At 72.3% G+C, this 16562-nt stretch overlaps 1 protein-coding gene across 2 annotated transcripts in view; it reads right to left on the bottom strand.

Annotated features, from left to right (window-relative positions):
- AGAP3 (ArfGAP with GTPase domain, ankyrin repeat and PH domain 3) overlaps window positions 1-16562 on the bottom strand; it is a 237354-nt gene that overhangs the window by 107141 nt on the left and 113651 nt on the right. Inside the window, exon 9 of one of the 2 annotated variants that reach the window (XM_089776874.1) lies at window positions 14531-14623. In XM_089776874.1, coding sequence (XP_089633000.1) covers window positions 14531-14623 — 93 coding nt within the window. Of the gene's footprint in view, window positions 1-14530; window positions 14624-15627; window positions 15753-16562 lie in introns of those variants that run through there. The other variant, XM_075917266.2, reaches the window with a different exon arrangement.

Raw genomic sequence — 16562 nt, 5'->3', positions numbered from 1 at the left:
GGGGACGCAGGCAGGTGGGATGGGGCTGGCTGTGGACCGCAGGGCGGGGGAACCCTGGGCTCGGGGGGGCGTGGCACAGGGACGATGTGACGCGGGGGGGGGGGTCCACCCTGGTGGCCCTGGGTTCACCCTGGTTCGCAGTCCCTGGTTGCCTGTCGGGCTGGGTGTGACCCCAGCGCCCCTGCTGCTCTGCGGAGACTCGGGGTGTCTGGCACGGAGACGGGGGGGGCCGCCTGGGGGGGCGTGAGCCGTGGCTGGGGGGGGCGGTCCTGGCTGGAGGGGCGTGAAGAGAGCAGACTAAGTCCAGACAGGGGCTCAGGGCCTGTGAACCCCTCCCCCAGAGCACTAAGGCTCTGCCCTGGCCCCGGTGGCAGCGTGGAGCCCGCGTGGCGCTGGATCTCGGGGCAGCAATAACCCTCCGTTCGACCGGCCGGCGGAGCCCCGCCTGGCTGTGGACGGAGTGAGGGGCGGGGTCCCCGACGCGCCGTCACGCCCCCTGCAGGACGGGGTGAGGGGCGGGGTCCCCGACGCGCCGTCACGCCCCCTGCAGGACGGGGTGAGGGGCGGGGTCCCCGACGTGCCGTCACGCCCCCTGCAGGACGGGGTGGGGGCGGGGTCCCCGACGCGCCGACACGCCCCCTGCAGGACGGGGTGAGGGACGGGTCCCCAACGCGCCGACACGCCCCCTGCAGGACGGGGCGAGGGCCGGGGTCCCTAACGCGCAGACACGCCCCCTGCAGGACAGGGCGAGGGCCGGGGTCCCTAACGCGCAGACACGCCCCCTGCAGGACGGGGTGAGGGCCAGGGTCCCTAACGCGCAGACACGCCCCCTGCAGGACGGGGCGAGGGCCGGGGTCCCTAACGCGCAGACACGCCCCCTGCAGGACAGGGTGAGGGCCGGGGTCCCTAACGCGCAGACACGCCCCCTGCAGGACAGGGCGAGGGCCGGGGTCCCTAACGCGCAGACACGCCCCCTGCAGGACAGGGCGAGGGCCGGGGTCCCTAACGCGCAGACACGCCCCCTGCAGGACAGGGCGAGGGCCGGGGTCCCTAACGCGCAGACACGCCCCCTGCAGGACGGGGTGGGGGCGGGGTCCCTAACGCGCAGACACGCCCCCTGCAGGACGGGGCGAGGGCCGGGGTCCCTAACGCGCAGACACGCCCCCTGCAGGACGGGGTGAGGGCCGGGGTCCCTAACGCGCAGACACGCCCCCTGCAGGACGGGGTGGGGGCGGGGTCCCTAACACGCAGACACGCCCCCTGCAGGACGGGGCGAGGGCCGGGGTCCCTAACGCGCAGACACGCCCCCTGCAGGACGGGGTGAGGGCCGGGGTCCCTAACGCGCAGACACGCCCCCTGCAGGACGGGGTGGGGGCGGGGTCCCTAATGCGCAGACACGCCCCCTGCAGGACGGGGTGAGGGCCGGGGTCCCTGACGCGCAGACACGCCCCCTGCAGGACGGGGTGAGGGCCGGGGTCCCTAACGCGCAGACACGCCCCCTGCAGGACGGGGTGGGGGCGGGGTCCCTAACGCGCAGACACGCCCCCTGCAGGACGGGGTGAGGGCCGGGGTCCCTAACGCGCAGACACGCCCCCTGCAGGAGGGGGTGGGGGCCGGGGTCCCTAACGCGCAGACACGCCCCCTGCAGGACGGGGTGAGGGCCGGGGTCCCTAACGCGCAGACACGCCCCCTGCAGGACGGGGTGGGGGCGGGGTCCCTAACGCGCAGACATGCCCCCTGCAGGACGGGGTGGGGGCGGGGTCCCTAACGCGCAGACACGCCCCCTGCAGGACGGGGTGAGGGCCGGGGTCCCTAACGCGCAGACACGCCCCCTGCAGGACGGGGTGGGGGCGGGGTCCCCGATGCGCCGTCACGCCCCCTGCAGGACGGGGTGGGGGCGGGGTCCCCGACGCGCCGTCGCAGACGGTCCCTGCCCGAAGGGGCTGGCGAGAAGTGAGCCGGCCGGAGGCTGCAGTTCCTGGAGCGACGGGGCTGCAGGAAGAGGCGGCCAGCGGCGAGGGCCACGCCCAGTAGCAGCATTCCCCGGGCAGGGGGCCGACCGCCACGCTGGGTCCCTGGGCCAGGCATGGGGGCGACTCTGCGCTCCCGAAGGGGGAAGCAGAAGAGGTGGGGCCCTCGTGCCAGGCCGCCCCCCCCCGGCCCGTCCAGCCGCCCGGAGCTCGGGCCCAGCTGCAGCCTTGGGAAGCAGCTGGGCGATTTCCTTGCTGTTTGCAGGGACAAGGGGACACTCCCCAGGCAGGGTCCTGCGCCGAGCCTGCTGGAGCAAACCCTCTTCCGGCCCGGCGGGCTGAGGCCGGCCGGGCCTCGGAAACCTCCCCAGGGGACTGGGCAAACGGGTTCCAAAGGCAAGGGAGGCCCGGAGGCTGGGGGCCGGGCAGCCTGACGCTGAAGGCGCCCATGCTGGGCGGCGTCTGGAGAGAAATCAGGGCCGCGGCGTCATTCATGCCGATCGGCGGTGCCTGGCCAGGAAGTCTGGGCAGACGAGCCCGACTAGGGTTGAGTCAATGAGCCTCCTTGACCCAATTAACGGTGTTAACGCCACGCTCAGCAACGCAAGGAGTTTGTCACTATATGAAATTCCAATTGACGGTTCTTACCGAGCAACACAAACAGCTGATCTGAGCCGAGGGCAAACTTGTGACACGCCAAGGAACCGCAACCCACCAAGGGAAGCTTCCCAAGGTGTCCCGATCGGTTCTTGGGACCCTTCCCTTCAGTACCTGTATCAACCAGCTGCAAAACCTGCCCAAGAAGCTGCTGTGGTCTGGGGTGCAGCCAGCAGGGGCTGGTGACTTATGAGCAGGACAGGCCGGTTACGCAGCCGTCCGCAGCGCTCTGCCAGCGGCCTGCCAAGCGCACGGGCCCCGGGGACGTGAGGGAAGGCGCGGGAGCTGAGAAGGCCAGCGCGGCCCAGGGATGCGCACACACGGGGCCGTCAGGGGATGCTGACTCCGCACAAGAACCAGAGCGGCCGTGGCTGGACCCTGCGCCATGCTGGCGTCCGCACGTCGCAAGGCTGCTGACAAGCTGGGAAAGCTTCAGGGAGGAGCCCGGGGCTCGCTAGCGGCTGGGAAGCCTGTCGGCGGCGAGTGACTCACGGCGACTGGATCGGCTCTCGGAGAGCTGGAGAGCTCTGCCCCGGCCGAGGCAGAGCGGGATTCCAAGGCTGGAAACCGGCGCCGTCAGCCCACAACAGGGTCCCGAGCGCTCACCACGAGGGGATCAGCCACGGGACTGGCCTGGCCGGCGGCGAAGTGTCCGGAGATCCCTGGCAGATCGCTTGGGAACAGCTCAGCCGGCGCTCGGGGCTGGGCTTAGGAGCCACCGGAAAGAGTCCCTGAGCCCCGCTAGGGAGGGGGTTCCAACTGCCCTGCCAGCGTGACGAGCCGGCTCCTCCAGCCAGGCCCTGCTAATATTCGCTACACACCCAAATTCAAGCCTCGAAACGGGCACGTGTCACCGTCCCTGCTGTGCTTGAAAAGTCTGGATGACGATGAGTCCGGACGCAACGGTCCGGCACTGAGTACGGGCCCCTCGCCCGGCCCGGCCCCCATCTACAGCCGGACACGGCGGCACTGCCAAGGCAGGCACTGAGGACAGGCCCCCCGCCACAGCCGGACACGGCGGCACTGCCAAGACAGGCACTGAGGACAGGCCCCCCGCCACAGCCGGACACGGCGGCACTGCCAAGACAGGCACTGAGGACAGGCCCCCCAGCTACAGCCGGACATGGCGGCACTGCCAAGACAGGCACTGAGGACAGGCCCTCCGCCACAGCCGGACACGGCGGCACTGCCAAGACAGGCACTGAGGACAGGCCCCCCGCCACAGCCGGACACGGCGGCACTGCCAAGACAGGCACTGAGGACAGGCCCCCCGCCACAGCCGGACACGGCGGCACTGCCAAGACAGGCACTGAGGACAGGCCCCCCGCCACAGCCGAACACGGCGGCACTGCCAAGACAGGCACTGAGGACAGGCCCCCCGCCACAGCCGAACACGGCGGCACTGCCAAGACAGGCACTGAGGACAGGCCCCCCGCCACAGCCGGACACGGCGGCACTGCCAGGACAGGCACTGAGGACAGGCCCCCCGCCACAGCCGGACACGGCGGCACTGCCAAGACAGGCACTGAGGACAGGCCCCCCGCCACAGCCGAACACGGCGGCACTGCCAAGGCAGGCACTGAGGACAGGCCCCCCGCCACAGCCGGACACGGCGGCACTGCCAAGGCAGGCACTGAGGACAGGCCCCCCGCCACAGCCGGACACGGCGGCACTGCCAAGACAGGCACTGAGGACAGGCCCCCCGCCACAGCCGAACACGGCGGCACTGCCAAGACAGGCACTGAGGACAGGCCCCCCGCCACAGCCGGACACGGCGGCACTGCCAAGACAGGCAATGCGGACAGGCCCCCCGCCACAGCCGGACACGGCGGCACTGCCAAGACAGGCACTGAGGACAGGCCCCCCGCCACAGCCGGACACGGCGGCACTGCCAGGACAGGCACTGAGGACAGGGCTGGGCCGGGAGCAGTGTGGCGGAGAAGGGGCCGGGGGTTGCAGACCCTCCCCGTGGAGCCGCGCCCGCTGGACGTGCTCTATTTAGCGGGCGTGACGGGGGCCACGGGAGCACGGCTCTCTGGCGAGGTGCCCCCCGTGGGCTTGGGGACAAGGCCGGGCGGCGGCAGCTCTGGCCCGGGTTCCTGGGACCCCAGTGTGGGCGGTGCCTGGCTCCCTGTTCCGGCAGGACGAGGTCTCTGCTTTGAGGACCGGGGGGCCTGGCCCTACACCCGCCGGGGGATCCAGCTTTTCCATCTCCTGAGAGAGTGGGGCCCAACCCAAGCGGGCGCCTTGTCCCACACGCAGCCCGCCCGGCGATGGAAGGAGGGAAGGGGTAACGCCCAGACGAGATGCAGCAGCCACACGGGAACCCCGGTGCAACCATCACAAACGGGGGGGTTTCCACTTCCAAAGGGCTGGAGACCTCAAAGTGCTCCCCCCCGGCCCAGCCCCTTCCCGGGGCCTGTCACGGGCAGGGAGAAGCGGGAGGGACGCCGTGGGCCGGCCCGCGCCTCCCTCCCCTGCGCGCTGGGTGGTGCGCGGGAGCAGCGGCAGCAGCAATATGCCGTGTAATGAGGCAGGGAGCGCGATGGCCCCCGGAGGACTCGTTCACTCCACAAATCTCCCTTCCGCTCACTTTTCCCCAAGAATTTTAACACCAAACTTAATTGTGAAGTCGCGTATTGATTGGAAAATGCAAATGGCAATTGCAATGTAATTTCCCTTCCCAGCGTGGGCCCGGAGCCCGAGAGCCGTCCTCCCTGGTTCTGGGCCTGCCGGCGGCACGTGGAGGAGCGAGGGAAGGCCTGTGGGCTGGCAGCCTCTCGGCCGCTCTCAGAGACAGCCCCGAGGGAGCGTGAGGCCCCCTGCCGGGCCCCACAGAGCGCAGCAGCACCAAGTCTGGGCCCCCCGTGCCAGGGGCCCCGAGCCGGGCAGGCGGCTCAGAGCAGAGCCCCTGACCCAACCGCGGGGGCTGGGCGAGGCGCTGGAAGGGGGATCGGTAGAGCCATGCTCCGCCGTCGCCAGGGCCCACGGGGAAGCGGCGCCGGACAGAGAGCAGAGACTTCCGAAAACGCCCACCCTGGCCTGGCGCTGCTTCTAAGCACAGGGGGGTCGGCCCTAGGAATAACGGGGGGGCTGGTCTCCGGCCTGCATTGCCTGGGGGGTCGGCCCTAGGAATAACGGGGGGGCTGGTCTCCGGCCTGCATTGCCTGGGGGGTCGGCCCTAGGAATAACGGGGGGGCTGGTCTCCGGCCTGCATTGCATGGAGGTTCGGCCCTAGGAATAACGGGGGGGCTGGTCTCCGGCCTGCATTGCATGGAGGTTCGGCCCTAGGAATAACGGGGGGGCTGGTCTCCGGCCTGCATTGCCTGGGGGGTCGGCCCTAGGAATAACGGGGGGGCTGGTCTCCGGCCTGCATTGCCTGGGGGGTCGGCCCTAGGAATAACGGGGGGGCTGGTCTCCGGCCTGCATTGCCTGGGGGGTCGGCCCTAGGAATAACGGGGGGGCTGGTCTCCGGCCTGCATTGCATGGAGGTTCGGCCCTAGGAATAACGGGGGGGCTGGTCTCCGGCCTGCACTGCCTGGGGGGTCGGCCCTAGGAATAACGGGGGGGCTGGTCTCCGGCCTGCATTGCATGGAGGTTCGGCCCTAGGAATAACGGGGGGGCTGGTCTCCGGCCTGCACTGCCTGGGGGGTCGGCCCTAGGAATAACGGGGGGGCTGGTCTCCGGCCTGCATTGCCTGGGGGGTCGGCCCTAGGAATAACGGGGGGGTCTCCGGCCTGCATTGCCTGGGGGGTCGGCCCTAGGAATAACGGGGGGGCTGGTCTCCGGCCTGCATTGCCTGGGGGGTCGGCCCTAGGAATAACGGGGGGGTCTCCGGCCTGCATTGCCTGGGGGTTCGGCCCTAGGAATAACGGGGGGGCTGGTCTCCGGCCTGCATTGCCTGGGGGGTCGGCCCTAGGAATAACGGGGGGGCTGGTCTCCGGCCTGCATTGCCTGGGGGTTCGGCCCTAGGAATAACGGGGGGGCTGGTCTCCGGCCTGCACTGCCTGGGGGGTCGGCCCTAGGAATAACGGGGGGGCTGGTCCCCGGCCTGCATTGCATGGGGGGTCAGCTCTAGCAGTAAGGGGGGGGGTCTCCAGCCTGCATTGCATGGGGGGTCGGCTCTAGCAGTAAGGGGGGGGTCTCTGGCCTGCATTGCATGGGGGGGTCGGCTCTAGCAGTAAGGGGGGGGTCTCTGGCCTGCATTGCATGGGGGGGGTCGGCTCTAGCAGTAAGGGGGGGTCTCTGGCCTGCATTGCATGGGGGGGTCGGCTGTAGCAGTAAGGGGGGGGTCTCCAGCCTGCATTGCATGGGGGGTCGGCTCTAGCAGTAAGGGGGGGGTCTCCAGCCTGCACTGCATGGGGGGGGTCGGCTGTAGCAGTAAGGGGGGGGTCTCCAGCCTGCATTGCATGGGGGGTCGGCTCTAGCAGTAAGGGGGGGGTCTCTGGCCTGCATTGCATGGGGGGTCAGCTCTAGCAGTAAGGGGGGGGTCTCCAGCCTGCACTGCATGGGGGGGGTCGGCTGTAGCAGTAAGGGGGGGTCTCTGGCCTGCATTGCATGGGGGGGTCGGCTGTAGCAGTAAGGGGGGGTCTCTGGCCTGCATTGCATGGGGGGGTCGGCTCTAGCAGTAAGGGGGGGGTCTCTGGCCTGCATTGCATGGGGGGTCGGCTCTAGCAGTAAGGGGGGGGTCTCTGGCCTGCATTGCATGGGGGGTCAGCTCTAGCAGTAAGGGGGGGGTCTCTGGCCTGCATTGCATGGGGGGGTCGGATCTAGCAGTAAGGGGGGGGTCTCCGGCCTGCACTGCATGGGGCGGTCGGCTGTAGCAGTAAGGGGGGGTCTCCAGCCTGCATTGCATGGGGGGTCAGCTCTAGCAGTAAGGGGGGGGTCTCCAGCCTGCATTGCATGGGGGGGTCGGCTCTAGCAGTAAGGGGGGGGTCTCTGGCCTGCACTGCATGGGGGGGGTCGGCTGTAGCAGTAAGGGGGGTCTCCAGCCTGCATTGCATGGGGGGGTCGGCTCTAGCAGTAAGGGGGGGGTCTCTGGCCTGCATTGCATGGGGGGGTCGGCTCTAGCAGTAAGGGGGGGGTCTCCGGCCTGCATTGCATGGGGGGTCGGCTGTAGCAGTAAGGGGGGGGTCTCCAGCCTGCATTGCATGGGGGGTCGGCTCTAGCAGTAAGGGGGGGGTCTCTGGCCTGCATTGCATGGGGGGGTCGGCTCTAGCAGTAAGGGGGGGGTCTCCGGCCTGCATTGCATGGGGGGGTCGGCTGTAGCAGTAAGGGGGGGGTCTCTGGCCTGCACTGCATGGGGGGGGTCAGCTCTAGCAGTAAGGGGGCTCTCCAGCCTGCACTGCGCTGGGGGGGTCGGTTCTAGCAGTAAGGGGGGTCTCCAGCCTGCATTGCATGGGGGGGTCAGCTCTAGCAGTAAGGGGGGGGGTCTCCAGCCTGCATTGCATGGGGGGGTCGGCTCTAGCAGTAAGGGGGGGTCTCTGGCCTGCATTGCATGGGGGGGTCGGCTCTAGCAGTAAGGGGGGGGTCTCCAGCCTGCACTGCACGGGGGGGGTCGGTTCTAGCAGGAAGACTGCTCCCCACCACAGACCCCTCCCCGCTCCCCGCCACAGAACCCCCACGCCCCTCTGCCGGCCACAGACCCCTCCCCGCCCCCCGCCACGGAACCCCCACGCTCCTCTGCCGGCCACAGACCCCTCCCCGCTCCCCGCCACAGAACCCCCACGCCCCTCTGCCGGCCACAGACCCCTCCCCGCTCCCCGCCACGGAACCCCCACGCCCCTCTGCCGGCCACAGACCCCTCCCCGCCCCCCGCCACGGAACCCCCACGCTCCTCTGCTGGCCACAGACCCCTCCCCGCTCCCCGCCACAGAACCCCCACGCCCCTCTGCCGGCCACAGACCCCTCCCCGCTCCCCGCCACGGAACCCCCACGCCCCTCTGCCGGCCACAGACCCCTCCCCGCTCCCCGCCACGGAACCCCCACGCCCCTCTGCCGGCCACAGACCCCTCCCCGCTCCCCGCCACGGAACCCCCACGCCCCTCTGCCGGCCACAGACCCCTCCCCGCTCCCCGCCACGGAACCCCCACGCCCCTCTGCCGGCCACAGACCCCTCCCCGCTCCCCGCCACGGAACCCCCACGCCCCTCTGCCGGCCACAGACCCCTCCCCGCTCCCCGCCACGGAACCCCCACGCCCCTCTGCCGGCCACAGACCCCTCCCCGCTCCCCGCCACGGAACCCCCACGCCCCTCTGCCGGCCACAGACCCCTCCCCGCTCCCCGCCACGGAACCCCCACGCCCCTCTGCCGGCCACAGACCCCTCCCCGCTCCCCGCCACGGAACCCCCACGCCCCTCTGCCGGCCACAGACCCCTCCCCGCTCCCCGCCACGGAACCCCCACGCCCCTCTGCCGGCCACAGACCCCTCCCCGCCCCCCGCCACGGAACCCCCACGCCCCTCTGCCGGCCACAGACCCCTCCCCGCTCCCCGCCACGGAACCCCCACGCTCCTCTGCCGGCCACAGACCCCTCCCCGCTCCCCGCCACAGAACCCCCACGCCCCTCTGCCGGCCACAGACCCCTCCCCGCTCCCCGCCACGGAACCCCCACGCCCCTCTGCCGGCCACAGACCCCTCCCCGCCCCCCGCCACAGAACCCCCACGCCCCTCTGCCGGCCACAGACCCCTCCCCGCCCCCCGCCACGGAACCCCCACGCCCCTCTTCCGGCCACAGACCCCTCCCCGCTCCCCGCCACAGAACCCCCACGCCCCTCTGCCGGCCACAGACCCCTCCCCGCTCCCCGCCACAGAACCCCCACGCCCCTCTGCCGGCCACAGACCCCTCCCCGCCCCCCGCCACGGAACCCCCACGCCCCTCTGCCAGCCACAGACCCCTCCCCGCCCCCCGCAACGGAACCCCCACGCCCCTCTGCCGGCCACAGACCCCTCCCCGCTCCCCGCCACGGAACCCCCACGCCCCTCTGCCGGCCACAGACCCCTCCCCGCTCCCCGCCACGGAACCCCCACGCCCCTCTGCCGGCCACAGACCCCTCCCCGTCCCCCGCCACGGAACCCCCACACCCCTCTGCCGGCCACAGACCCCTCCCCGCTCCCCGCCACAGAACCCCCACGCCCCTCTGCCGGCCACAGACCCCTCCCCGCCCCCCGCCACAGAACCCCCACGCCCCTCTGCCGGCCACAGACCCCTCCCCGCCCCCCGCCACGGAACCCCCACGCCCCTCTGCCAGCCACAGACCCCTCCCCGCTCCCCGCCACGGAACCCCCACGCCCCTCTGCCAGCCACAGACCCCTCCCCGCTCCCCGCCACGGAACCCCCACGCCCCTCTGCCGGCCACAGACCCCTCCCCGCCCCCCGCCACGGAACCCCCACGCCCCTCTGCCAGCCACAGACCCCTCCCCTCCCCCCGCCACAGAACCCCCACGCCCCTCTGCCGGCCACAGACCCCTCCCCGCCCCCCGCCACGGAACCCCCACGCCCCTCTGCCGGCCACAGACCCCTCCCCGCCCCCCGCCACGGAACCCCCACGCTCCTCTGCCGGCCACAGACCCCTCCCCGCCCCCCGCCACGGAACCCCCACGCCCCTCTGCCGGCCACAGACCCCTCCCCGCCCCCCGCCACGGAACCCCCATGCCCCTCTGCCGGCCACAGACCCCTCTCCGCCCCCCGCCACGGAACCCCCACGCCCCTCTGCCGGCCACTGACCCCTCCCCGCCCCCCGCCACGGAACCCCCCCGCCCCTCTGCCGGCCACAGACCTCTCCCCACCCACTGACGGCCACAGACCGCCCCCCACCACAGAACCCCCCCACCCTCTGCTGGCCACGGAACCCCCCCGCTTCCCCTGCCGGCCACAGACCCCTCCCCGCCTCGCACCACGGAAACCCCCGCCCCTCTGCTGGCCACAGACCCCTCCCCACCACAGACCCCTCCCCGCTCCCCGCCACAGAACCCCCACGCCCCTCTGCCGGCCACAGACCCCTCCCCGCTCCCCGCCACAGAACCCCCACGCCCCTCTGCCGGCCACAGACCCCTCCCCGCTCCCCGCCACGGAACCCCCACGCTCCTCTGCCGGCCACAGACCCCTCCCCGCTCCCCGCCAGAGAACCCCCACGCCCCTCTGCCGGCCACAGACCCCTCCCCGCCACGGAACCCCCACGCCCCTCTGCCGGCCACAGACCCCTCCCCGCTCCCCGCCACGGAACCCCCACACCCCTCTGCCAGCCACAGACCCCTCCCTGCTCCCCGCCACGGAACCCCCACGCCCCTCTGCCGGCCACAGACCCCTCCCCGCCCCCCGCCACGGAACCCCCATGCCCCTCTGCCAGCCACAGACCCCTCCCCGCCCCCCGCCACGGAACCCCCACGCTCCTCTGCCGGCCACAGACCCCTCCCCGCCCCCCGCCACGGAACCCCCACGCCCCTCTGCCGGCCACAGACCCCTCTCCGCCCCCCGCCACGGAACCCCCATGCCCCTCTGCCGGCCACTGACCCCTCCCCGCCCCCCGCCATGGAACCCCCCCGCTGCCCGCCACAGACCCCTCCCCGCTCCCCGCCACGGAACCCCCCCGCCCCTCTGCCGGCCACAGACCTCTCCCCACCCACTGACGGCCACAGACCGCCCCCCACCACAGAACCCCCCCACCCTCTGCTGGCCACGGAACCCCCCCGCTTCCCCTGCTGGCCACAGACCCCTCCCCGCCCCGGAACCCTCCCGCCCCCTGCCGGCCACAGACCCCTCCCCGCCTCCCACCACGGAAACCCCCGCCCCTCTGCTGGCCACAGACCCCTCCCCACCCACTGACGGCCACAGACCGCCCCCCGCCACGGAACCCCCCCCCCCCACCCTCTGCCGGCCTCAGACCCCCCCGCTTCCCCTGCCGGCCACAGACCGCCTCCCCGCCCCCCGCCACGGAACCCCCCCGCCCTCTGCCGGCCACAGACCCCTCCCCGCCCCCTGCCACAGACCCCCCCGTCCCCTGCCGGCCACAGACCCCTCCCCAACCCCCACCACGGAACCCCCCCAGCTCTCCCCGCCTGCCACAGACCCCTCCCTGCCCCCTGTCACGGAACCCCCTTCCCCTCCACCCGCCACAGACCCCTCCCCGCCCCCTGCCACAGAACCCCCTTCCCCTCTGCCCGCCACAGACTCCTCCCCACCCCCTGCCGGCCACAGAACCCCCCTGCTCCCCCGCCCTCCACAGACCCCTTCCCGCCCCCCGCCACAGACCCCTCACTGCCCCCCCAGCCACAGACTCCTCCTTGCCCCTCCAGCCAGCCATAGACCCCCTCCCCGCGCCCCCGGTTGGCCACAAACCCTGCCTGCCCCCCCGCCCAGCCACAGACTCATCCCTGCCCCTCCAGCCGGCCACAGACACCCCCCGGCACCCAAGACTCCTCTCTGCCCCCCCGCCCACCACAGACCCCCCCCGGTACCCCCAGACTCCTCCCTGCCCCCCCCCGCCCACCACAGACCCCTCCCCGCCCCCTCAGAGCCAGAACTGCCCTGGCTGCTCTTTCCAAGCAGCAACCCACCCTGGACTCCTCCCCCCGAGAGCTGTCAAGGGAACAGACTGTCCCCCCTTCGCTCGCTGCCTGACCCTCCCCGAGACGGCCCCGGGACGGCCCCAGCACGGCAGCAAGGGGCACCGCTGGACCCTGTCCTGAGAACACAGCCCAGGCTGCCGGACGCCGAGCGGGGGCTGCCGGACGCGGCCTGGGGGCTGCCGGACGCCGAGCGGGGGCTGCCGGACGCCGAGCTGGGGGCTGCCGGACGCCGAGCTGGGGGCTGCCGGACGCCGAGCGGGGGCTGCCGGACACGGCCTGGGGGCTGCCGGACGCCGAGCGGGGGCTGCCGGACGCGGCCTGGGGGCTGCCGGACGTGGCCTGGGGGCTGCCGGATGCGAGCGGGGGCTGCCGGACGCGAGCGGGGGCTGCCGGACGCCGAGCAGGGGCTGCCGGACGCCGAGCGGGGGCTGCCGGACGCCGAGCTGGGGGCTGCCGGACGCGGCCTGGGGGCTGCCGGACGCAAGCGGGGGCTGCCGGACTCCGAGCTGGGGGCTGCCGGACGCCGAGCTGGGGGCTGCCGGACACGGCCTGGGGGCTGCCGGACGCCGAGCTGGGGGCTGCCGGATGTGGCCTGGGGGCTGCCGGACGCCGAGCTGGGAGCTGCCGGACGTGGCCTGAGGGCTGCCGGACGTGGCCTGGGGGCTGCCGGACGCGAGCGGGGGCTGCCGGACGCCGAGCTGGGGGCTGCCGGACGTGGCCTGGGGGCAGCCGGACGCGAGCGGGGGCTGCCGGACGCTGAGCTGGGGGCTGCCGGATGCTGAGCTGGGGGCTGCCGGATGCCGAGCTGGGGGCTGCCGGACGTGGCCTGGGGGCTGCCGGACGCCGAGCGGGGGCTGCCAGACGTGGCCTGGGGGCTGCCGGACGCGAGCGGGGGCTACCGGACGTGGCGTGGGGGCTGCCGGACGCCGAGCGGGGGCTGCCGGACGTGGCCTGGGGGCTGCCGGACGCCGAGCGGGGGCTGCCGGATGTGGCCTGGGGGCTGCCGGACGCCGAGCTGGGGGCTGCCGGACATGGCCTGGGGGCTGCCAGACGCCGAGCTGGGGGCTGCCGGACGTGGCCTGGGGGCTGCCGGACGCCGAGCTGGGGGCTGCCGGACGTGGCCTGGGGGCTGCCGGACGCCGAGCTGGGGGCTGCCGGACGTTGCCTGGGGGCTGCCGGACATGGCCTGGGGGCTGCCGGACGCGAGCAGGGGCTGCCGGACGTGGCCTGGGGGCTGCCGGACGTGGCCTGGGGGCTGCCGGACGCAAGCGGGGGCTGCCGGACGCGAGCAGGGGCTGCCGGACGTGGCCTGGGGGCTGCTGGACGTGGCCTGGGGGCTGCCGGACGCGAGCGGGGGCTGCCGGACGTGGCCTGGGGGCTGCCGGACGCTGAGCGGGGGCTGCCGGACGTGGCCTGGGGGCTGCCGGACGCGAGCGGGGGCTGCCGGACCTGGCCTGGGGGCTGCTGGACGTGGCCTGGGGGCTGCTGGACGCGAGCGGGGGCTGCCGGACGCGAGCGGGGGCTGCCGGACGTGGCCTGGGGGCTGCCGGACGTGGCCTGGGGGCTGCCGGACGCGAGCAGGGGCTGCCGGACGTGGCCTGGGGGCTGCCGGACGTGGCCTGGGGGCTGCCGGACGCAAGCGGGGGCTGCCAGACGCGAGCAGGGGCTGCCGGACGTGGCCTGGGGGCTGCTGGACGTGGCCTGGGGGCTGCCGGACGCGAGCGGGGGCTGCCGGACGTGGCCTGGGGGCTGCCGGACGCTGAGCGGGGGCTGCCGGACGTGGCCTGGGGGCTGCCGGACGCGAGCGGGGGCTGCCGGACCTGGCCTGGGGGCTGCTGGACGTGGCCTGGGGGCTGCTGGACGCGAGCGGGGGCTGCCGGACGCGAGCGGGGGCTGCCGGACGTGGCCTGGGGGCTGCCGGACGTGGCCTGGGGGCTGCCGGACGCGAGCGGGGGCTGCCGGACGGGTCCATCTCACGCCCTGCTCTCCAGAGACCCCTCAAGGAACTAGCAGGAGCTGAGCTGCCAGCGCCCCTGGGCTCACTCCGGCCAGGCTCCTGCTCCTCACTGTGCTGGGAGCCGGGCGCTGGAGCCGCAGGCAGCCAGGAGTCGGAGCTGGCGGTGGCGCTCTGCTGCCCTCTGCTGGAAAGCGTCAGTACCTGCCTGAGAACCGCCCCCCGCACAGGCACACACACTGAACGCAGAGCTGGTGACAGAGACACTTGCATGGAAACACACAATGAGCCGGACACAGATGGGCACCTCCCTCTCCAAGGCCCTGGCCCCACCTCCCTGCAGCAGGGCCTGGCCGGGGGGCGGGGGGGGCAGGGAATCGAACCTGCTTAATGGGAATGGCCCGCCCGCTGCCGATACTGTCCGCCTTGCACTCCGGCACCTTCTTCTCCCGCTCCGGCTCCGCGCCCTTTCGAGACTGGAAGAGAAGAGACACAGGCGCGTTAGCCACGGGGCGGGCAGAGGGGACGGCAGCCCACGCCTCCCCCGGCCAGGGCAGGGTCTCCCGGCTCCAGCGCTGCCCCCCCACCGAGGGCACTGCCCCGGAGCCCCGCCCAGCGCCGGCCACACACAGGATGAGCATGGGATGGGGTGGAGCATGGACAGAAGCAGGAGAGGCCCAGGCAGCGAAAGGAACCCACACGCCTACTAATCCAACAGCTTTATTCCGTGAACACACTTGCACCATACACAGTAGCACGGGGCCTGGGCCGAGCCAGGGCCCTTACACGAGAACACGGACACGACTATCTATGCACAGCGAGTCGAGCGCAGCCGCGGCTGCTCCGGGAGGGCGGCAAAGGCCAAGAACTACACGAGGAATCTACAGTCTGTGGCGCAGAACTCGGGCACAGCGCCCAGGACAGGAAAACCCAAGTCACACACGCATGGAGCACAATCAACACACTCAGATCACAAGAGCAGCAGCCGGGTCTCCCCTCAGGCAGGGCGCGCCCCGGGCACGCCGGGCTGGGCAGGAGCGCCTGGCCCCGCCTGGGACCCGCTGCCCTCGCGACACAGAGGGACAGAGGGAGGAGCGACGTGGGGCGGCCCTGCCCCGCAGCGGAGGAGGAGCAGGAGGAGCAGGAGTCCATGCAGCTGCAGGAAAAGGCAGTAGGAAGCAAGGTGCTAGTGGCAGCAAAGCGTCCGTGGCCCGTCCATCTCCACTTGCTGCCGTCGCCCGGGTCCCGCTGGGTCGGCAGGTCTTCCCGTGCCCTCGGGGTTGTCCGCCTGGCATCTCCGGCCAGCGTCCGGCAGGCCCAGCATGTCCAGCAGGCCGTCTCCGCGCTTCCTAGACTTTACATGGGGGGGGTTTAAAGGGCTCCTGCGTGTCTCCGGGAGGGGGACCCATGCTGGCGGGCGGGCGGGCGGGCGAGCCTCTAATCTTAGATCAGTCCCAGTGCCCATCCCTTATCCGGCCCTGGAGAGGCAATGAAAAGTGAGAGAATTTGTACACAGGTGCCGTGCGCAACCACCCGGATCTTCTAATTGGGGAGGAGTTGGAAGGGCCGTTTGGTAGATGAAAAGTTGGACACAGTGGCACAGATCTGCAAACAGCGAAAGAATAAAGAGTTTGGCAAGTTAGAGTCAGAGCGCGGCCGCAAGGCTGCCAACGGCGGGGCAGGCAGCGGAGACAGACGCACAGGCTGGCCACTGGGCGCGGAGCCGGAGGCAGCAGCAGGCCAAGCTCGGGCACGCGCCCCAGGGCTAGGCTGGGACACGGCTGTCCCTGAGGGCGGGGGGCCGTCTCCGCCGGTGGCCAGATCCCCCCCTTCTGTCTGCACCTCGCTCCCAGGTCCGGAGGCCACCGGAGCTGAAACTCCAGGGAAACTGCAGCTCGGGACCGCAGCCCTCACAAGACAGGGCGCTCCGTGTCTCTCCCCAGGGCTAGAAGCCTAGGCAAAGCCCTGCGCACTTTGCCACTCCCCTCACCCCTGGGCGCAGGAAGGCGGGTGCGCTTGGCTGCACGAGCTGCCAAACTGCCCAGCCCAGCTGCGGAGGGAGCAAGCGCCTTCCAATACTGCTGCTGCCACCGCCCGATGGGAGTCGTGTGCACCAGCGCGACAGCCAGCGGGAGCCCCAAGCGAGCAGGAACCCCACCAAGACGACAAGCGAGCGCAACCCCAGACTGAGCGAGAGAGGGAAGCGAGCAGGAACCCCACAGAGAGGCCAAGCGAGCAGGAACCCGCTAGAGACAAGCGAGTGCGACCCCAGACTGAGCTAGAGAGGGAAGCGAGCAGGAACCCCACAGAGAAGCCAAGCGAGCAGGAACCCGCTAGAGACAAGCGAGCGCGACCCCAGACTGAGCTAGAGAGGGAAGCGAGCAGGAACCCCACAGAGAGGCAAGCCAGCGTGAG

The sequence above is a fragment of the Pelodiscus sinensis genome, chromosome 2 (genome assembly GCF_052426305.1).
Source record: "Pelodiscus sinensis isolate ZL-2025 chromosome 2, ASM5242630v1, whole genome shotgun sequence".
NCBI classification, from domain to species: domain Eukaryota; kingdom Metazoa; phylum Chordata; order Testudines; family Trionychidae; genus Pelodiscus; species Pelodiscus sinensis.
This window is presented reverse-complemented; position numbering and strand designations above follow the sequence as displayed.